The sequence below is a fragment of the Brassica oleracea genome, chromosome C4 (genome assembly GCF_000695525.1).
Source record: "Brassica oleracea var. oleracea cultivar TO1000 chromosome C4, BOL, whole genome shotgun sequence".
NCBI classification, from domain to species: Eukaryota; Viridiplantae; Streptophyta; class Magnoliopsida; order Brassicales; family Brassicaceae; genus Brassica; species Brassica oleracea.
This window is the reverse complement of record NC_027751.1, coordinates 27,407,437-27,428,403: the sequence shown is the minus strand read 5'-3', so window position 1 is coordinate 27,428,403 and position 20,967 is coordinate 27,407,437. Positions and strand designations below refer to the sequence as shown.

Here is a 20,967-nt window from a genome sequence, read left to right as displayed (position 1 = left end):
TCAGATTTGAAAAAAAAAGACTTGCTATTGTGTGTCCTAGCTAGTGTGCCAAGATAGCTGTTTCTTTATGAAAATGAAGGTATACTAATCCTTAAAGCTTCACAAGTACTTTTTCACATCATGATCTCATTTGTAATAAATCTTCCAGCCCACCAATAGTGGATCCCAGTAACAATCACAAATCTTCATAGCAAAGCACAATCCAAATTCCGAAATGTTACAATATTTCATCTCCATGCCATGATGATGACCAAAAAAAGGAAAGTTTCATCCATTAAATTGTGCCAAAGCGAGTAGCTCTAATGCATAGAAATCAGAGCTAGTAGCCGGAGAAGAATCTCTTTTGCCGGCTTGAGTATGATGGATCTACAAAGAGGACAATTTTCTTTCCTCTAAAACCATGGAACTGTACATTCTTCATGAAACATATATGTTTGCAAGGAATAAGCATCACTGTTTCCTTGTTACATACAAACAAGGGTTATGACAAGCTTTTTGTATTGTAATGAAATTTATATCCCTTCTTGGTTTGAGTTATTGTTTCTCTACTTACATTGATACCGTTGAAGCTGATACATTAAGCCAAGAACTTGCCATAGTGTGTGATGCCATTTCTTCTCTCCTGAGTAAATTTCATGTACACACATCATGGACCTACGTCTTAAACCGGCAATGAACTCAGATACATTCACAACTAGAGGACACATCAGAGTAATACTTCAAACTTATTGAAATAATTCATAAAGTTCATCCATTACAATAATAATCACAAATCTCACGAGGAATATTATGGCAAAAGCACAATCCAAAGATGAGATACAATATCTCATCTACATCAAAATCCATTTTATTTCAAGAAACATCAATCTGATAAATAAATAAAAAATAGAAACCAAGCAATCAGCTCAGAAAATAATGTCTGCATCCTTCTCTCCACCACCAACAAGCAAGCTCCTAGCAGCGTTTATCGATATCCCTCTCTGCATAGAGATCCCTTCAAGAACCATCTCCTCAGCAAACGCCTTCGCATTAGCCGCTTGTCTCTCAACTTCCCTCCTCTTGTACCCCTGAATCTTCTTCAACCTGAAGAAGTCTTCCCTCTCAAGCTCATCAAGCTCTCCCTTGATGTAACTAATCGTATTCTCAATCTTCGGTTTCACCACATTCTCCAGAGCGTTCACCCTCCGATTAGTCGTCTTGATAGCTTCATCAAGCGTCAAGAACGAAGTCTGGAGAGAAGCAAGCTCGACAAGCACTTCGATAGCTTTAACGTAAGCCACACGGCACGCTTGTACTTGCTGTCCACCTCTAGCTAAACCGGTTAAGTCGTTCTTGGTCTCGCCTTCTGAGAAGTGATCGAACTTGGGGAGCTTCACGCCGGCGATGTTCTCTTGTCTGGACCGGACTTTGAGCGTGGCGTCTTTGACGTTCTCGAGGACGACGTGTTTGACGTTTTCGCCGGCGACGTACTTGACTTCGGTTAGAGCGAAAGAGGATGTCTTCATCATGTCTCCCATTGATTCTTTGGCTGTTACGATTTTCTTGAGAAGGGCTCTGAACTGAACGGTTAAAGCGTCGCTCTTCTTCTTGAGGAGAGCGTGGCCTCTCGTGGCGCCAACGAGACGAGCTTTCATTACGCCGAGCATTGTAACGGTGGGAACCACATTCAACCGCGCGTTTTGGCCAGCCATGACTCAGAAACTACTGCAAATGAAATCATTATTAGGAGCAGAGAACAAAAACATGATCTCAATCTTTAAATCTACTAAACTCTGTTTCTGAGCAAAATTGCAAACAGAGTAACTCTGTTTTATCAGAAACAGAGCAACTCTGTTTTATGAGAAACAGAGCAAAATTGCAAACAGAGCATCTCGATGTAACGATCCAAAACAGAGATCCATTAACGGTTACCATAATGAATCAAAGTCTAACACTTTAGATAAATTTTATAGGATATATCGTTGCCCAGATCCTCTAAAGATGAAATCTTGATCACAATTGAGAGGAAGAGTAAGATTCAAGATGACATACACACCTGGTTTTCTGAAGGAGACTTCTTTGCGAGTAGATCACTGAGATTATAGATAGAAAATAAGGGAGAGAAAGAGAGGGGCCCTTGGAGAAAATTGATTTTAAGAAGTGTCGACAGGCGTGAGAAGAGAGAGCGATCCTCGTCGCTGAACGTGGAGGAAAGAAAGGAAGGAGAGTGGGGGGGGTTTGTTATGTAACTAACTATAAATATTAAGGGCTTGTTTTGCTAAATATAATAAATTTAATATACAGCTCATCCCGTATGGTGGGACCCGATCCCGTGTCGGAATCCATTTGGACCCCATCTTCTTATAGACGGTGTACTTGTACCACGTTCTTAAAGCACCTCCAATGGTGGGTATTAATTTAATTTTTTTTTTTTTAATAGTTAAAGACTCTAATCAGAAATGATGGTTCAATAGTGTTATCCGTTTTGGAATCCTTAAAAAAAAAAAAATTTAAACAAAAAAATTTGAAAATGTTATTTTAACAATTAAACATTTTCATCATTACCAACTTGAGATCGATCGAGGACGTTAATATCGTTTAATGTACCTGGATGACCAAAAAAAGCGTGTCATATCCAAAGATCTTGTGAAGCTACAGCCTCCAAGACAATTGTTGGTTTTCCTGATCCACGGATGTATTGTCCTTTCCAGGCGGTTGGACAATTTTTTCATTCCCAATGCATATAGTCGATGCTGCCTACCATCCTAGGAAACCCGCGTATCTCTCTAATATCAACATAATCAACATAGATAGAGAATCAATACTAACCTCGAAGTCTTTGCAAATGAAGAATCTTTTCCCGGGGAGGTAGTCATATGTATCAACTTCATCTACGGTCCTCTTCATGATTGATCCACAGGGGCACAGTTGGGGAATGCCCTGTTGCGCATTTGCAACGAAATCAACCTGGCTGATGTACGCTTTGTGTGCTTTCATATCTCGGAGTTCTTCCTCCATATCAGTACCTGCAACGAAATAATTTGAAAAGGAAAACCATTATTAGTCGATTCTTAACCCACGACAAACCCCTAATTCATAATAAATCCAGACGAAAATAAGAAAGAACCAAACTTTTAAAGAAAACCCTAATTCGATTTGAACAATTAGGGTTTTCTCAATCCCCAACCTCTAATCGCCTCGACAACATCAAACCATCACCAACAGAAGAAGAAAATAGAAACCCCCAATGAAAACCCTAATTCGATTGAAATCCCCAAAATAATTTCAAACCCTAAATCGGTTTAACGCCACAATCGAACCCTTTAAACCGATGAAATTGATAAGAAACAACCACTGAACGAAATCAAAAAGAAGGAGAGGTCGGATTACCTTCCAAAAGGCCGGCCGTGACTCGCGTCTCTATCGCCGCTCTATCGCCTCTTCGTCGCGTCTCGGGTTTTTTTTTCTTGCCTCGACAAAGTGAAAGACGACGCGTCTTTCTTTCTCTTCCCACACGAAACACCACCGCCCTCTCAGCCAATCAGAGCCTGCCAACACATTACGGACCCGGGCGGACTAATCCTTAACTTAGGATTAATCCTTAGCTTTAGGGGTTATTTTAATAGTTTTTTAATCGGCAAATGGAAGAGATTATGGCTAAGGACCCCCTTAAATCATGCGTTGGACATGCTCTTAAGTGCTACTCTGCTATGGACAAAAAACTCAGGCAAACATTAAATAACATTTTATCCTCTGTTAAAATTATAAGGGAAAATTGTTCTTTTAGCCTAAAATTGTCCTAATAGGATAATCCTAATCTACAATTGTCTCTTTAGGTTAATAATTTACAAAATGCCAATAGTGTCCTTCAGAAATACAATGAACAAACTAATTATAAATACTAGGGGTATAGCCTCCGCGCAAGCGCGGAGCCGGATAAGTTATTGATCATTGTGTAGTTTGTGTACGGATTTTGTCGTTTATTTTTTTCCACTTTTGTTTTTCCGTGTTGTATATAATGGTGATGAACATAACATTTGGAAGTCACACAGTTTGATTAAGTTGATATAAGAATGACTGGCGAATTCATATGCATTATTTTCGTAATGATTTGATCGACCATTAGCGTTATTAGCACTCTCATGTTCAAAAGATAAAGTTTATGAAATTGTTTAGTATTTACTTAGGTAGTTGTTAGTATATAAAACAAATAATATAAGGAACAAAATATAAATTTTGAATTCAAAAAATTAAACAATTTATCGAACAATAAATTAAATTATTTTCTTATTTTACCTAAATTAATTTCAAAAATATAGAATTGTAATAAACTATTTTTTTAAAAAAAATTAATAACTTTAGAAAAATTTATAAAATTATACGGTTGCAAAAATTAATTATTTTTAGAGTTTTACTCGACTTTGTTAAAAATAGTTTATGGTGGACAAAAAAATGTCAGAAATAGGTAAACCAAAAAAATACACCACTGACAAATCTTGTATGAGTTAGAACTCGTCGACGTTTCATTATTAATCCAAAATAGAAATAAAATCTCCGAATAGAGAAAACATGCAAGGAAAAAAATATCCAAAGTTTATGATGGAAAACAAAGATAATAGCAGTTTTCAAAAATGCATAAAAAAGACGTTGACGGGCTGATAAGAATATAATAGATATTTCCAATCACTCACGGCAGCGCTTGCGTTTTTTCTGAGCGTCTTAAATCTCTGGAGGATCTGCTGGAGCACATTCCTCATCGACCTTGTCTCCCAAAACAAACGGGCCCGATGATGCTGCCAATCCTACGTCACCTTCACTGCTTGGAACCAAGCCAGACACACTCGTTTTCAACGTCTTGTTCCCTATCTCTCTTCTAATTACTGTCATGTCCCTCGATGCAGTTCACCGCAGCAGGTTTGTTAATGTCGGAGAAGAAGTTATCTGACCAATAAATTTCAAGTTTTTACGTCTCAAGATGACACTAAGCTAAAAGACATTGTTTTAAAACCAAACCAATAACATACAAAAGGAACTCAACAAAGATTCCGATCACATCCATGTCAGGGGAATCATCGCTGAGGAACTCAATAACATTATGCACACCTTTGGTTACCATGTCCATCCCCATTGCACCACACCGGTGTTACAACTGAACCATACATAGCCATTTTTTCCCTGCCAATGTACAGTGAACAGTTTGTAGCCTCGTAAATCTAATTGACATGCATCCACAAAATCATTATTTCATCAGCAAAAGTTTCAATCTTGAGTCGAACCACACCACAAACATAAGAAAATTTACATCTTGGTGGTACCTGTTGAAAATGACAGCCGACGTTTCGAAGTGATCTGGATTCTCCTAGAAAGGCTTCAGTTCCATAGCACGTTGGCACGACAAAAACCGGACAATAGGCGCTCTAGTTGTACCGTCCTTCAGCTCCGCCTGAGACGTACCCAGCCTTGCAGCCTCTGTTAGTCCTAGCAACCAAATAACTTTCCGTTATAGTCCATCAGAACATAGTTTACATCATATTAGTTAATCGGACAAATTCAAAGCGATCAATCAACTTTCACAATCGACCCCCTATCGTAGCGATGGATGGTAGTGATTCTCACGAACTGGGATAGAACCGTGGATCTCAGAATTCTGCCCAGAGAAACATACGCTTAAAGTATTAAAACTGATAGCTTGAATATTGATTAAACAAATATGGTATATAGTATTCCATAGAAAGTCAAATTGTCAATACCTTTTCTTGGGAACTATGTTCTAGGCGGAGAAAGGTGGCAGGAACAACGACCGATTAAGCAACAACAACACTGGAGGCTGACATCTTCGAAGGTTGGCAAAAAGCTGCGACAGTTCAATTTAGGAGTAATTTAATAAGAGATATGGGTCTCAAGGTTTTTTTGAGGAATTATATATACTGAGACGGATCGTTTCAGAGGTGAAATGGTACCATAACTGATCGTTGGAGATATAGAGAGGTGAAGATGAAAAGTTTCAGAATTTTTTTTGATAAGCTAAAAGGGTAACGCTTCGGTTTATCGGTAGAGACAGTGTACTATAAAAATCCTAGATACATACAAAAGAGATTTAACCCACTTATAAGTTTTATTGGGCCAGAATGCGGATTTTACTAAATAGGTTTCGATGATCAAAGTTAAACGTGAGTATTAAAACATTACAGTTATGTGTGGGATCCACTATAAGAAATTCTTCATAAATATATATATTTTTCGGTAATCAATGTACAAAGTATCATTTAGTTTTATTGGTACAAATGTTGATGTTTATATCACTGTTTCATTATAATGTAGATTAAATTATATATAAATAGTTAAACTAATTAAAATTAAATGAAAACATTAAAATAATTCCCAAATCAGATATTCTAGCCCTAATTGTCAAAGATATTCGTGGTGCTCTTGTAATAATTCACACAAGAGAACCAACCATAACTTTACTTTCTTTCGCCGGGACAGAATAGCCTAGTGGTAACACTAGAGTGAACTGGATCCCAAGGCATCCGGGTTCGACTCCTCCGGGATTCCAGAGAGCAACCCAGTGATCAAAAAAAAAAACTTTACTTTCTTTCTATTCCCTCCCACCGCATCTCACGATGGAATTCTCTGCCGCCGACTTTGAAAAGCTTGTGATGTTCGAGCACGCTCGCAAAGCTTGTGAGGCTCAGTACGTTAAGGGTCATCTTGATTCTTATACCACTTGTCTCCTCCTTATTTATAGTTTAGTTGTACGGAGATCGTTTACTTAGATTGTTTGTTGACTCTCTCTATTTTTTTCTATGTGTGATGTGTGTTCTGTATCGATACTAAATCACTATGTTTGAATACGATCCTGCAGTAGTTTGGCTACTTGATTGATTAATTATAGGTTTCTTTGATTCTTTTGTTGTGCAGAATTTGCTGCAGTGGGGTGGAGCATTGCTTGAACATGCCCAGTTCCAGCCTATTCCTGAGGCGAAGCTGATGTTAGATGGTATCAGCTTCTTCTTACAGATTATTGTCCACATCCTTTCTCTTTTTGCTTACATAAAAATATATATAATGATTGATCTTGTTGTAGATGTTGATGCAGCAATCACTAGGTGGAGGTGGTGGAGGAGGTCCCGCAGCTTCCTCAAATGCTAGCGTAAGTCATCTCCTTTGTTCTTGGGTGTGCTTGTTTCATACAAATTATTTCTAGTAGCGAGTTGTTGAAGAGGTAAGCAGAATCTCTCATACTTTGGTGGGTTGGTCTTTTGGTTTTGCAGGGCGGTAAGAAGAAGAATAAAAGAAGAAGAACAATGGCTTCACTTACGATGTATGTGGTTGGATCATTATCGCTTGTGGGATTGTTGCTTGGGTTCATAGCTAAATCCCTTGGCCCTTCACCTCCTGCCAGATAAAGCACTAGTAGCAACGGACATTCCATAAGGAAATACTGTTTTTTTAACTTTTTTTTTTTTTCCCAAATTGAAATTCATTGATACACAAAATATCAATATTCATACAAAAGTTAGCGACCAAACGAAATAGCCCCAGAACCAAGAGCCCATAAAAAGCAGCAACTAAAACCCACACAGGAGTGACATACGAGAAAACATAAAACATAGGACTAGATCCACGGTAGAAACAGAAACATTTAACATCTACGCAAGAGCCGCATCATAACACCTAGCAGTCTTTAGAAAGGAGAAAATGCCAATGATCGGGGTTACCGCTGCTGCCCATAGCCCGCCACCCGGTACCTTTAACTTAATTTAGGATGTTTTTTACCTCCATATTTTCCTCACTCTACGTGGTCAATTATGTTTTGGTCTTGTGGCACGAACTCAAGGTGTAAACTATTTTTATATGAGAGTATAGACAAGTTATGCTCCAAAGAATTAAGGAACATCTTTCCATTTGCAATTATGTTTTCTTAAGACCCACAATTCATGCAATATTGTGTGGATTGTTCTATTTTTGTGTCTTTTATTCATCATGGAAGATATGCATCATATAGAAAACTTGGTGAATTTTTTGTGAAATAAAAATGATTTTTCATTTAACTATATAATTAAAAAAAGAGAAAAAATGCTACACTTGGTGTTCAAACTCAGATTGGGGCGTTATCTGCACATAAAATGACCACTAGACTACAGAATCTTTCACGTAACTTTTGGTAAATGAATCATTATTAAATGTATGTTGTCTAAAAAACAAATTCTAATTTTTCAAAAATAGAAACAAAATATTCCCAAATATTTTTTCTCATATTTTTTGGAACTGATTATGCTTATCCGTAGAATACAGTAAATCTGTAGAACTCGGTTTCTACTAATTTTTTTAGATTTATAATAATGTGTAGATTTTGATTTCTACAGATTTTAGATTTCTAGTAAATATGTAGAAACCGGTTTCTACACGTTTTAGATTTATTGTAATATGTAGATTTGATTTCTACAGATTTTAGAGGAATATGTCTAGCGCAGAATGTGTATTCTATTTCTTTTAGAATGCTATTATTTTCGTAGATCACGTATTCTAAACATATTAGATTCAATAAAAAAAGTAGAATTCATGTTCTACTTCGTAGAATATGAATTCTACTTTTTGTAACATGAATTCCACTTTTTGTAGAATATAATCTGAAATTATAATTAAAACATTTTCACAAATGGAAAAAAAATACAAGTTAGTTCATTTAGGTATTTTATAAGTAGTTTGTATTTTTAACATTTTTTTTACTTTATAAAACTATTTATTTAATTTATTTTCCAAAAAAATAAAGGGCATTAGAGGCAAAAATGATACAAAATAGAAATTAGACTAATGGGACATAGTTACCATTTTTTGGCCTAAAAAAACAATTTCCCCTTATAATTAGCTTTCCAACAAATCTTTTTTTTTTAAGAAAAAAAATCTCTTAAAAAGAAGATTATCTTAGGATTCACGAAATAAGTCTATGCTAATTTTTGTGGTGAAATTTTCCAAATGATTGAGGAGGTTCAAGTTTCATATGATCTTAAGATTGGTTTTCTATTACTTAAGAGTTATAAGTATATCACAACATTTTAATTTTAATTTTAATTTTAAACCTAAGCCTCCAAGCTTGTAAACATTTTAATTTTCTTCTGTTTATTATGAAAACCAAAGTTACAAAAAAAAGTATATCACAACATCATTATTTTATTTCGCATATTACAGAAATAAAAAAAAGTTTATATATCACACAAATACAACACTTTATTTTCATAACATATATATTACTTATAATTATATCCGCACCACCATATATTTTTCACATATTATAGGTTGAAGTTTATAAGTTTATATCACACACATACAAATATAGATTGAAGTTCTTTGTCTCACTGGCTGGTAGTCCCCATTTCAATAACCATAACATTCGAATCCAGATCACTTGATAGTTTATTTTCTCACTGGCTCGTAATGCCTTAGCCACACTCCATTATAGGTCTGTGCAGCCACAGGATACAATGAGCCATTAGCCAATAAAAAAGCATCTTGATCGTATAAAAAAGTGCATGTATCTATGCATAATATGTATATATTACCACCGAGCCAAACAACCTTTTTAAGTCATTGATCTACAGCATCATTATCCACAGTTTCTTAGGATGAAGTTGTTAGGGAAATATAAGAAACTAAAAAGTTAAAAGAAACAGTTTCTTAAAGTAGTACTTTAAGAGCATGATTAACTCAGGGTTCTTAGGATGAGTTTCTTACCGCAAGTTAAGAAACTCTTTTTTAACTTTTAACTAAAAAAACTAAGAACCAGTTCTTAAAGTCCTTACTTTAAGAACCAGTTCTTAAAGTCCTTACTTTAAGAACCAGTTCTTAAAGTCCTTACTTTAAGAACCAGTTCTTAAAGTCCTTACTTTAAGAACCAGTTCTTAAAGTCCTTACTTTAAGAACCAGTTCTTAAAGTCCTTACTTTAAGAACCAGTTCTTAAAGTCCTTACTTTAAGAACCAGTTCTTAAAGTCCTTACTTTAAGAACCAGTTCTTAAAGTCCTTACTTTAAGAACCAGTTCTTAAAGTCCTTACTTTAAGAACCAGTTCTTAAAGTCCTTACTTTAAGAACCAGTTCTTAAAGTCCTTACTTTAAGAACCAGTTCTTAAAGTCCTTACTTTAAGAACCAGTTCTTAAAGTCCTTACTTTAAGAACCAGTTCTTAAAGTCCTTACTTTAAGAACCAGTTCTTAAAGTCCTTACTTTAAGAACCAGTTCTTAAAGTCCTTACTTTAAGAACCAGTTCTTAAAGTCCTTACTTTAAGAACCGGCTCTTAGCTTTTTTAGTTAAAAGTTAAGAAACAGTTTCTTAACTTCCGTTAAGAACTTCACTCTAAGAACTCCGGGTTAATCATGGTCTAAGAAACTGTTTTTAAATTTTTTAGATGAAAATTAAGAAACAATTTCTTATATTTTCCTAAGAACCCCACCCTATGAAACCGTGATGCTCTCAAAGAATGTATTACCTGCTGGGGCCTCATGATCTTAGTGTCAGGATCATCTAATGACTCACGCCAGTGTGACAAGTATCCAGCAATACGCGAGACTATGATGAAATGTGATGGGACTCCCATTACCCTGTGTTTTTTGCCCATTTCAATTGACAAAAAGAAGTTTCAGGGGGAGAACTTAATGGTTAGCAAGATTTTTAGTCAGATGAGTCATCCATGTCTCTTACCTACAGACTAATCCAGAGTAGAAATCAACATTTGGGTAAAGCTTTCTCTTGACAAAATATTCATCAGTGAGCGCCGTCTTCTCAAGAGCAGCTGCTACCTAATTACATCATAAATCAAATCTTTCTTAAACCGTACATTTTCAACAAACCACCAAGCAAGATAGATACAAGAATCTAAAGTACCTCAAAGAGAGGATCCTTTCCAAAGATGGAGAATACTTCATCCGCCAGTTTCTTAAGGACTTTTGCTCTTGGGTCGTAGTTTCTGTAAACGCGGTGCCCAAAACCTGACAGCTTCCTCTTCCTGAGAAAAAAAATTTACATTAATGTAATGCTTCAACACAGTCCAGATACTATCGAGTCTTGAGTATATTTGTATTACTTGTTCTTCACACATTCGATGAACTCTGGAATATTTTCAACACTCCCAATCTCTGATAACATCTTAGGCACAGCCTCAACTGCACCACCATGAAGCGGACCATTAATGGCTCCAGTAGCTCCCCCAATAGCAGTGTACACATCAACACCACTACTCAAATACAGATATACTGATTTTAACATATATCTCATAGCATACTTAAATGAAAAATCTCTGACCAGTAATATTATTAGAGAAATCCATCCATGATATGAGGATGGGGTTCTCAAAAAGTGACTAATATCATTTGAGAAACTATTAAATGGGCATCTAAGGTTTTGAGAACTCATTTATTACTTTACTAATAATTAGCACTTGATCACACTCTTTGAGAACCCCATCTTCAAACCATGGATGAAAGAGCTCTTAATACCTAGAGGAAAGATGCCGAGCAGCAGCAGTGGAGCAATTCATTTCATGTTCACAATGCAGTATGAAGATGGTGTCCATCACTTGAGCTAGCCGAGGATTAGGCTTGTAAAACCTATTTCCCCTGTAACCAATGGAAGATGAGAGGAATATATATCATGTTAGGGACACGTTTGAAGCAAGAAAAATATCAACACTGACTGAAGCAGTAAGTTTACTTCCTTCAGATACAAGCGTTTATAACCAATCAAAGATGGGGATATAGAGAGTGGCTTACATTGAGTTCAGCATATAGAGTAAGTTCTCTGTATAAGAAAGGTTGCTCAAAGGAAGAACATGAGGCTTCCCTGCTGTCCTCAAAAAAGCAGCTGCTGCAATTGTAGATGCCTGTATATGAAATACATTATGTTATATATACATTTATGAGGGCACCAAATCAATAGACACAGCAATACCTGTCCAAGAATACGATATATCTGTTTATCACGAACTTGTGCTGACTTGTAAACATCCTGGCCCTGTATCCAATATGAATTTTCATGAAATCAAGAACATAACCAAATGAAGAACGCTTTCAGACAAAAAAAGGATAACCATATGAGCAGGGTTTGCATCAGGATGAAAGAGAGAAAGTGCACTCATCGCACTGACAAAGGCACCCGTTGGATATGCATCTTGAGGCATGGACTGAATCATATCCTAAAGAAAACATTCAGAAATGCAATTATTAGAATCGACAGCAAGAATCTTTTACTAAATCATCAGAAATACAAATGCCTCAATATTAAAAAAATGCCCCAATATTTCCAATCATCATTGCTGTCTCTGCTTGTCCATATTAAGTGTTAGGTGGTAAAATGGTTAGACGTCGTATACACGTGATCATATTCACAATCACCACCAGTTCTAGGAACCGTCATATAAGACATTCGCCTTAACTCTCACAAATTTAAAGAGCTATTACATATAGATTGCATGTTCCTAAATTGTCAAAAAATTATTTGTTAAGTTTATCTAAAAATATTTATAATCTCTTAAATCACAGATCTGATTTTTTTTCTATATATAAAGATTAACCGAAAAATATTTATAATTAACCTCTTAAATCTCAGATGCAACCCTAAGAGAGGCATGATGCAGCAATCTTTGATGGCCATGACAATTGACAAGCATTATGGTTTACAAGCAAGACTAACCAACTTATATGAGGAAAGAGTAGAAGAAACTCACCAATAATCCTTGTGGGACAGCTGAATGCTGAGAGATCGCTAATTCCCAATCAGCTAGCTGTCTTTGAGAAGGCAGATTTCCATAAACTGCAAGATAAAAAACAAGAAATACCATGATCAAATGTTTGCTTTTGTCCCACAAGCAACATGCAAAGAGAAGCTACTTGATGATGATGATGTTGATGATGATGCAGGACTTACTGAGGAGATAAGCAACCTCGAGAAAAGTACTACTCTCAGCCAACTCTTCAATTGGGTATCCCCTATAACGTAGGATTCCTTCATCTCCATCAGTGTAAGAAATTGAAGATCGAACAGGAGCTGTGTTTAAGTAACCAGGATCGTATAACTTAAGCCCCTTGTCATCCGTCCCCGTCGTTATCTGCACCATCGAACAGGTAAGTCCATCTCTAATCAATATTATACACACACAACATACATTCTTAAATATTCAGACAACCTTTTCAATATTCGTCTTGACCTCCCATTTTTTTTTTAAAAAACTATTACATACTCCCTCTGTTCGTTTTAGGTTTCGGCACACGGATTAAGGAAACAATTAATTTTGTACATTTACTATAAAAAAATACTATTACCTATACACCTAACCATATTCCAACCAATAGAAAAATAAATTTTGCATAAAATTAATAAATTTTGCATTGAAAATCGAAAACGACACTTATTTTATAACGAAAAAAATTCTCTAAAACGACATTTAATATGAAACGGAGGGAGTATAAGTTACATGACTTCTAAATTATCGATTATTTACATTAAGATTATCCTTAAAATGTTTATTATCAAATAAATCTCAGATCCGGTTCTGAATATAATATATACACAACATGCATATCTAATCAACTGCATGCTTCTCAATAACAACTTTTTAAATATATATACCTTCTTAAGATCGATGGATTTAACGGTACCATCCTCTGCGACTGGGACCTGGTACTTCTTTCCCGTGCGCTCATCGACGATGGTCAAGCTTCCTTTAAGGGATCCATGCGGTGCACTAGCACCCGATGTGCACCATGGCTCGATCGGTGGCGGTAACACCTGATCAGACACCTCCAAGTGCGCAGAGAGAACGGCCAAGCGAGCAATCCCCCTCTCCATTTTCACCTCAAAGGAAGAAAGGAAATGAGTGAGTACTAATTGAAACTCACTACGCTTATTCTTATAGTGTCTACTCACACTTGTTATCACTATACTTCTGGCTTTTGAGGCATGGTTGGCGTGAATCTACTCTCACTACACGTTTATGGATTCTCTGACCGTTACCCTTATACATTTCTTCTCACACGAAACATTATTATTAGAAATGAGAAAATGATAGGATAATCATGCAATTTTGTAAAATAGAGTGCTTTATCTGCTCATAAGGGAAAAGCACTAGGGGGTTGAAAACGTTAATCGATTTCTACATGATTCTCGGGCCCGTTATATCATATACGTAACACATTTTATCTGTGACCATCATATGTTCTCAAATGCAAATTATAGTTTGGAAAATATAAATTATGTTCACTTTACGTACTATTTCAGCAATTATATCCCCACCCAAACTTTTAACGTTTATTCCAAAAAAAAAACATCTTCCTTTTTTATAACACGATTTATGATAATTAAACGCCTAAGAGACATATATAACATACAAAAACAATGCGTTTGCTTTCTCAAAAAAATATATTTTTATTGGTAAAATATACTTGATCATTTAAAGTGCTTAATTAAGAAATTAATTTCATATAGATCTCTTTTCACATTTTGTATCAATCCTTTTGTTCTATTTGTTATGCATTAATCATATGTTTTGTTTTATTTGTCTTGTTTTCATTATTTTTTCGTTATATTATGAATTTATTACAGAAAAGTAATTAATGTGAATAAAGATGGTGAGGAGATAAATAAACAAATAATCAAATCAATTTAAGTATATAAAACCTAGAGTACAAAACGAGTATGATACTTGACCCGCATTAAGAGGCAAACGTTACTCCAATTGGGATATGCTTTTTCCTTATTTATTCAATTTATTCGGTTGCTGCCGTTACAGTTCCATCTACAGCTCATCTTGCTCTCTCACAACCCCCCCTCTGCCGAACATGACGACGATTAAGCCGAAATCTCCGGCGAGATTCAAACTCGGGAGACAATCTTCGCTAGCGCCGGACTCGAGAACCCCGACGGACACCCTAACCGAAGATGAGGACGAGGAGTTCGCCGCCGCGGCGGCTGCTGGGATCGTGGATCCGACGATTCGTCTAATGTATCTAGCCAACGAAGGCGATATCGAAGGGATCAATAAGATGCTGGATTCGGGAACTAACGTTGATTACCGCGATATCGACGGACGTACTGCTCTCCACGTCGCCGCGTGCCAGGGACGCACCGACGTCGTTGAGCTGCTGCTTAGCCGTGGCGCTAAGGTGAATTCGATGGATCGTTGGGGGAGTACGGTATGGATTCGAACTCTGATTTGGTTTGATTTGACTCTGCGTAGACTCATAGTTCAGTATGTGTTCGACGAATTGCCTCACAGTAGCAATCCTTTTGAATTATAGTGTAACGGCTCAGATCTAGTTGATAACTATGTGATTTAAGATTGTGAATGCGATGTAAATGATTGTTGACGATTCGTGATTGATCTTAACAGCCTCTTGCAGATGCAGTGTATTACAAAAATCACGATGTGATTCAGCTTCTGGAGAAGCATGGTGCAAAGCCTACGGTACCTGTTCTACGCTGTTGCTCTGATGGATGTTAAAGGAATGTGATGAATGATTAATTGTTGTTATAATCGTTTTTTGTGGTTTTAGATTCCTCCGATGCATGTTCTAACTGATAGAGAAGTTCCTGAGTATGAGATTCATCCTTCAGAGCTTGATTTTTCTAACTCTGTCAAAATTTCGAAGGTAAGTAGTTCCATTGCCTAATGCTTTCATTTTCATATGTGTTTTAGTAAGAGTGTTAGCTGGTAAAACGAGTATTACGTTCCTAGTTAGCTATAGATATGGCTAATTTACACTCGTTGTTATTGTTTTTGCTCGATAGGGTACCTTTCACAAGGCTTCATGGCGAGGAATTGATGTGGCTGTGAAAACCTTTGGAGAGGAAATGTTCAGTGACGAAGACAAAGTGTGGGTTTACTACACCTATTTCTTTTCTTTTTTTTTTTAATTGAACTGATTATGCTTTCAAAGGTTTTAATATATTTTTGGTATCCAGGAATGCGTTCAGGGATGAACTTGCACTGCTTCAAAAGATACGCCATCCAAATGTTGTCCAGTTTTTAGGGGCAGTTACTCAAAGTAACCCCATGATGATCGTCACAGAGTATTTACCTAAGGTATTCTTCCTCAACCAAGATGAACACGTAGATCTCTGAATCTACAAGTGAACATTTATGATTTCAAGATCACTAATAAACATCAGTAATTGGAATATACCACAAAATCCTGGCAATATTTTGTTGAGAAGTTCTCAAGAAACTTGCAAAATAAAATGTCAAGTCCTTCTTGAGACTAACAACAATTTTCTTTACCAATTCTGATGCTACTTCGACAGTTGGCTTATGACATGAAGGAGATATCTTGATATTTATTCTGAAAATGTTTCACATTCGCAAAATGCTCAGTTATAATATAGGCCGCAATAACTTCCTCTTCTGCATGTCTTATTTGAAGAGAATTTTGCACTACATGAATTTATGCTGTACAATTTTGAGTTATTTTGTGTTTGTTTGTAGGGAGATCTTCGACAATATCTTGACAGGAAAGGGTCTCTAATGCCAGCGCAAGCAGTGAAGTTTGCACTTGAAATTGCTAGGTTAGGTGACTATTGTCTGTGTATTTTTACTCGTAGTTATGCAGGCTCATCTCAATGAATGATCGGTTGCATTAAACATTAAGTTCGATTATGTGGCTTCTGATTATCTGTGTGGTATTCCCTCTTTTTTTGGCAGGGGAATGAATTATTTGCACGAGCACAAACCTGAAGCTATAATCCATTGTGACCTAGAGCCTCCGTAAGTCTTCCTTTGGTTGTATCAGTATAAATAATATCGTTACAAAATGTTTTCATTTGTTCCTATATTGCTTATCCAAAAAGTCGGAAGGGTTCTAATTTGCTCAAGTGAGAGAACAGAAACATACTGCGGGATGATTCGGGACATCTAAAAGTTGCAGACTTTGGAATCAGCAAGCTACTGGTAGTTAAGAAGACAGATAAAAAAGACAGGCCTATTACATCATTGGACAGTTCTTGTAAGTTTTCCTTTCTGATAATTTACATTGTATATGTGTATGACATGTCTTGAGCTGGCGTAGAAATGCTAGGGAACCTTGGTTTAGCTTTAGTATTTTGTTTTCTAAAATTGAAACTCGACAAAATATAATATGGATTAGATCATCGTTGTGTGTTTTGGTATGGTGGATTTATGGTATTGAACTCTTGGTGTCCTTGTGGTACGCAGGGCGATACATGGCTCCAGAAGTGTATAGGAATGAAGAGTATGATACAAAAGTAGATGTATTTTCTTTTGCTTTGATCTTACAAGAGGTAAAGTAACCAAGAGAGAGATTCAGATATATTCACAGAGCATAAAGTTTTGAGGCTAATACAATGTTGTTGGTGGGGTTAACAAACTAAACAGATGATAGAAGGCTTTGTACCATTCCATCTGAAAGAAGAAACTGAAGTTCCTAAAGCATATATCGAAGATGAACGTCCACCATTCAATGCTCCAGCAAAATCATATCCTTTCGGATTAAGAGAGTAAGTTTCCGTTAATAGTATCCCTTTTTTCTTTTAGACAAAACATTCATGAGCCTGTTTTTGAAACATGGATGAATCTATCTACGTTGAGAGATGCTTACGGATGTCTCTGTGTTGCCAGGTTAATCCAGGAATGTTGGGACAGTGAGGCATCAAAAAGACCAACATTTAGAGAAATCATCAGTACTTTGGAGTTGATAAGTGATCGAATTGCAAGGAAAATGAGCTGGAAGGTTTGTCTCGCTCTCTGTCTCTCTCCCTCTTATTCAATGTATAGATATACATCTCTAGTATTAAAGTTTGTGTGATTATGAACAGGTGAGGCTAGGAAAGTGCCTTCCAAGAATCAGATTGTTCACGAAGCGAGATTATGTGAATCCCAGTAGTAGCCGTTCATCCATAACCAGATGACCACTCCAAGAGCTTTGTGTTTTCTTTTTCTTTATTTGACGAAAGAGGATTGGTTTTGCCTTCAAATGGAGAAAAACAATGTTAAATTATATATTATTAGTCCTTTTTGTATTTATGACATGAGTCACTGTTTTATTCTTAACCTAAACGAACATTTGATGTGTATTATTTTTATTATGTTGGTGCTTTTCAGTGTGAGAGGCATGTCAGATTCTCTGATGAAAGTGGACATACTTTCTCAGCTGGAGACAAAGATCGTCTCTTTACAACTCTGATGCTTGCAAAGGAAAGTCTATGTTTTGCCGGGAATCAGTCACTTGGGTGGGAAGAAACATTCAAGTAAGACAGCACTTGCCAAACTATGTGCTTAATGAGAAACGCCATAAGTACTTTCCAGCTAGGCTAGGCCTTGATAAGACCTTGACCTAGAAAGCGTTTTTCATTTCCACTAATGGTGGAGAGTGCCGCCAAACTGTTCATTCCCCTGTTTCTAAACAATTTGAGGAGCCACACAATCAATCTCTCTGAGTTATAGGACCGAAGTAGTAAAAATATTGCCAACTGTGATGGTTGTGTTTGCATAACACTCAACAGTGCGTCTGATGGGTAAAGATGTTTCTGTTGGCACAAGGCATTCAGATTTGGTTAGAAGGGGCGAGAGGATCATAGCACCAGATGCTTTTTCTGGAAGTGTATATGCACTTAAATAGTCCTCTTCTCGAAGATCCGTATGAAGTAACTATTTACTTTTTGTAAATTTCTTCAATCTTTGCAAAAGCTTCTACTTAATCATGCTTTATCATGTTACTTCTGGAATTTCTGCAGTTACATTATGATTCTCACTGGATCACAAACCAGCATCAACTCATATTCTCACTGAAGTTTATTATTTCATAATAAGAGTAAATGCAATTAGTAATCAAAAGGAAAATGATGGAGGTGTGGAGCAAAAAGAGTTTCTAATTGTAAACAAATAGTTGATGTGAACAGTGAAAAGGTTTTGTGTGGATGATTATGACAATACGTATGATTAGTCACCATTTGCTGGATTCCTTAATTTCTTGTTCCCTCGTAACATTGTCGTCTCTTTCTTTCTTATCATTTTTATATGGGAAATTGGACTGTACTTTTAAACAAATTATAATTCATCCACTATCTAAAATTCCTCATTTATCTATATACCCTGTACATGAGAGATTTTAGATAGTGGATGAATTATAATTTGTTTAAAGGTTATACAGCCCAATTTCTCATATAAAAATAATAAGAAAGACAAAGAGATAACCGGGATAGCGTATGGAAACGCATTGACTCCCGGTATGCTCCTAGAGATGACCACCGTGACAACAATCGACATGCCTCGAGACCGTGAGACTCTTCCTCCTAGTAAAGAGACCTACAACAAAAGAAGGTATGATGAATCCTTTGCTGTAAGTAGACATCGTGAGGAAGCTAGGAGAGCTGAGAGGAAACATGTACCTTCATCTCAGAGCTTTAAGGGTGAGAGATCATCTGAAGGCCTTCTTGAACATAACCCCCCCCAACCTGCTCAACCTTCTCACCCCTCTGATCCTCCCAGACCTTCTTTGGAGCATTTTCAAATGGCTAAACAGTTTAACTTTTCCCCAGAGCATGTCAGGGAAAGACCTTTTAGACTAGCCCTTCAGAAAAAATCCTCAGGAGAATTAAAGTTGAAGAACAAAGTTGGTGACTTGGGAGACTCCTCTGAATCAGTGAGCTCAGCACAGAAGAGCCTCAGGTTTGCTGATGAAACTAATCACCCAAACTCCAAGGCCATGGATCTCTTGCCACCTGCGACTAGTGAGGAAAAGAAGAAAAAGAGCTGGTATGAGTTAACAATGGAGGAGGAAGAGGAAGCTCTTGAGCTTGCCGAATCCCAGTCGGGGGTTGAAGAGAAGAATACCGTGATGGAGGACCCTAATGGGGAAAAAAAATTAGAAGAAGAAGACTGGATGGTCGATGGTGATACCTTCGATGATGATGATCTTATGGATGAGGATGAGATGGCCTTCTATGAAAATCAAAAGGAGGAAGAGAACGAACCCCCTAGGGTCACTGGAACAGCACCTCTGTCGCCAGATGTTCCTTTTGTTCCAAAAGCCAATCTGGAGGAGGGGAAAACTGAGAAAAAGAAGAACGGTATTGGGGGGAAGATAACTGAGCCTCGCCTCCGTCGTGAGGGATCATCGTCAACTCTTTCTCTGAAATCTCCGATGACGAAGAGGAAGGGATCGCCAAATCACATGGCAGCGGGCCTTTCGCTGAGAAAGAGAAACCTTATATTGGGCTGGGCCTGACCAAAAATTAAGGAGGTCAAAGGTGGACCGTCTTTGGGCTCAAACTCCACTTTGGACCAGTTGTGCCATAAGGAAAAAACGCAGGATAAAAGCAGAGAGGAGGTTGTGTCAAAGACTGAAAAAAAAGCTGCAAAGGTGGAAAGCAAGCCACCCAAGATCCCCAAATGAATACATTTGCGTGGAATTGCCAAGGTGTGGGTGCTAATCTTACAAAGGAGCACCTCAATGAACTTTATCATTGCTTTTTACCTAGTTTTCTATTTCTTTCGGAGACTAAGAACAATCGGAATGTTTTACAAGATTTGCAAGTTTCATTTGGATATGACCAGGTTTGTACCGTTGATCCGGTTGGTCGGAGCGGAGGTTTAGCACTTTTTTATATGGATGATCCACCAGTTTCTATCTTGTATGCGGATCATCATATGATCGATATTGAAACTAGATTTGAAGGACATGAGATTTTTATGACTTTTGTGTATGGTGACCCTGTGGTTAGACATCGGGACCAAGTGTGGGAACGATTGTCACGCATGAGTACAACACGTAGTAAAGCTTGGTTTATGATTGGAGACTTTAATGAAATTACCGGAAATCATGAGAAGAGGGGAGGAAGGCGTCGTTTAGAGAGCTCTTTTCTCCCCTTTCCGAACCATGTTAGGAAATTGTGGAATGCTTGATTTCCCATATAAAGGAAACTCATTCTCGTGGGTGGGAAAAAGACGATCCGGGAAAGTTAAATGTAAACTCGATAGAGCAGTGG

The 20,967-nt window shown here is 37.0% G+C and overlaps 3 protein-coding genes and 2 long non-coding RNA genes across 6 annotated transcripts; 2 read left to right on the top strand and 3 right to left on the bottom strand.

Annotated features, from left to right (window-relative positions):
- Nucleotides 1-758: 758 nt before the first annotated feature.
- On the bottom strand, nt 759-2,214 carry LOC106337098 (V-type proton ATPase subunit D-like). Of its 2 annotated transcripts, none has more exons than XM_013776130.1 (2): nt 2,036-2,214; nt 759-1,704 (listed from the first exon to the last, which is right to left on the bottom strand). In XM_013776130.1, exon 2 carries the CDS (start codon nt 1,689-1,691, stop codon nt 906-908), a length of 786 nt encoding a protein of 261 aa, XP_013631584.1. In that variant the 5' UTR covers nt 1,692-1,704; nt 2,036-2,214; the 3' UTR covers nt 759-905. The 2 variants fall into 2 exon arrangements, with proteins under 2 accessions (XP_013631584.1, XP_013631586.1); XM_013776132.1 differs by having other exon boundaries at nt 759-1,701.
- A 4,241-nt stretch (nt 2,215-6,455) lies between these two features.
- Nucleotides 6,456-7,267, top strand: LOC106340423. The gene is made up of 4 exons (XR_001269387.1): nt 6,456-6,663; nt 6,901-6,979; nt 7,067-7,132; nt 7,254-7,267. It is a non-coding gene; the product is annotated as an uncharacterized LOC106340423 (long non-coding RNA).
- Nucleotides 7,268-9,172: 1,905 nt separating this feature from the next.
- LOC106339817 (citrate synthase 2, peroxisomal-like) lies at nt 9,173-13,831 on the bottom strand. Its single transcript, XM_013778691.1, has 12 exons — nt 13,600-13,831; nt 12,898-13,078; nt 12,698-12,783; nt 12,062-12,166; nt 11,923-11,985; nt 11,745-11,854; nt 11,472-11,591; nt 11,060-11,209; nt 10,861-10,981; nt 10,678-10,775; nt 10,466-10,577; nt 9,173-9,444 (listed from the first exon to the last, which is right to left on the bottom strand). Exons 1-12 carry the CDS (start codon nt 13,816-13,818, stop codon nt 9,397-9,399), a joined length of 1,413 nt encoding a protein of 470 aa, XP_013634145.1. The 5' UTR covers nt 13,819-13,831; the 3' UTR covers nt 9,173-9,396.
- Nucleotides 13,832-14,707: 876 nt separating this feature from the next.
- On the top strand, nt 14,708-18,066 carry LOC106336804 (serine/threonine-protein kinase HT1-like). Its single transcript, XM_013775744.1, has 12 exons — nt 14,708-15,161; nt 15,359-15,433; nt 15,522-15,617; nt 15,757-15,842; nt 15,931-16,051; nt 16,451-16,530; nt 16,667-16,729; nt 16,849-16,967; nt 17,177-17,262; nt 17,357-17,478; nt 17,600-17,711; nt 17,797-18,066. Exons 1-12 carry the CDS (start codon nt 14,712-14,714, stop codon nt 17,887-17,889), a joined length of 1,503 nt encoding a protein of 500 aa, XP_013631198.1. The 5' UTR covers nt 14,708-14,711; the 3' UTR covers nt 17,890-18,066.
- A 742-nt stretch (nt 18,067-18,808) lies between these two features.
- On the bottom strand, nt 18,809-20,445 carry LOC106336805. Its single transcript, XR_001268914.1, has 3 exons — nt 19,880-20,445; nt 19,369-19,707; nt 18,809-19,285 (listed from the first exon to the last, which is right to left on the bottom strand). It is a non-coding gene; the product is annotated as an uncharacterized LOC106336805 (long non-coding RNA).
- Nucleotides 20,446-20,967: the final 522 nt, after the last annotated feature.

Excerpts from the sequence above, each read along its gene's own strand:
- LOC106337098 (XM_013776130.1), bottom strand. The coding sequence starts at position 1,691 with ATGGCTGGCCAAAACGCGCGGTTGAATGTGGTTCCCACCGTTACAATG.
- LOC106339817 (XM_013778691.1), bottom strand. The coding sequence starts at position 13,818 with ATGGAGAGGGGGATTGCTCGCTTGGCCGTTCTCTCTGCGCACTTGGAG. Across the intron at positions 11,986-12,061 it reads ATGCAAACCCTGCTCATATG|GGCCAGGATGTTTACAAGTC; the intron begins GTTATCCTTTTT and ends TATTGGATACAG. Across the intron at positions 11,855-11,922 it reads TATATCGTATTCTTGGACAG|GCATCTACAATTGCAGCAGC; the intron begins GTATTGCTGTGT and ends TTTCATATACAG.
- LOC106336804 (XM_013775744.1), top strand. The coding sequence starts at position 14,712 with ATGCTTTTTCCTTATTTATTCAATTTATTCGGTTGCTGCCGTTACAGT. Across the intron at positions 15,434-15,521 it reads AGCATGGTGCAAAGCCTACG|ATTCCTCCGATGCATGTTCT; the intron begins GTACCTGTTCTA and ends TTGTGGTTTTAG. Across the intron at positions 17,479-17,599 it reads TATCCTTTCGGATTAAGAGA|GTTAATCCAGGAATGTTGGG; the intron begins GTAAGTTTCCGT and ends CTGTGTTGCCAG.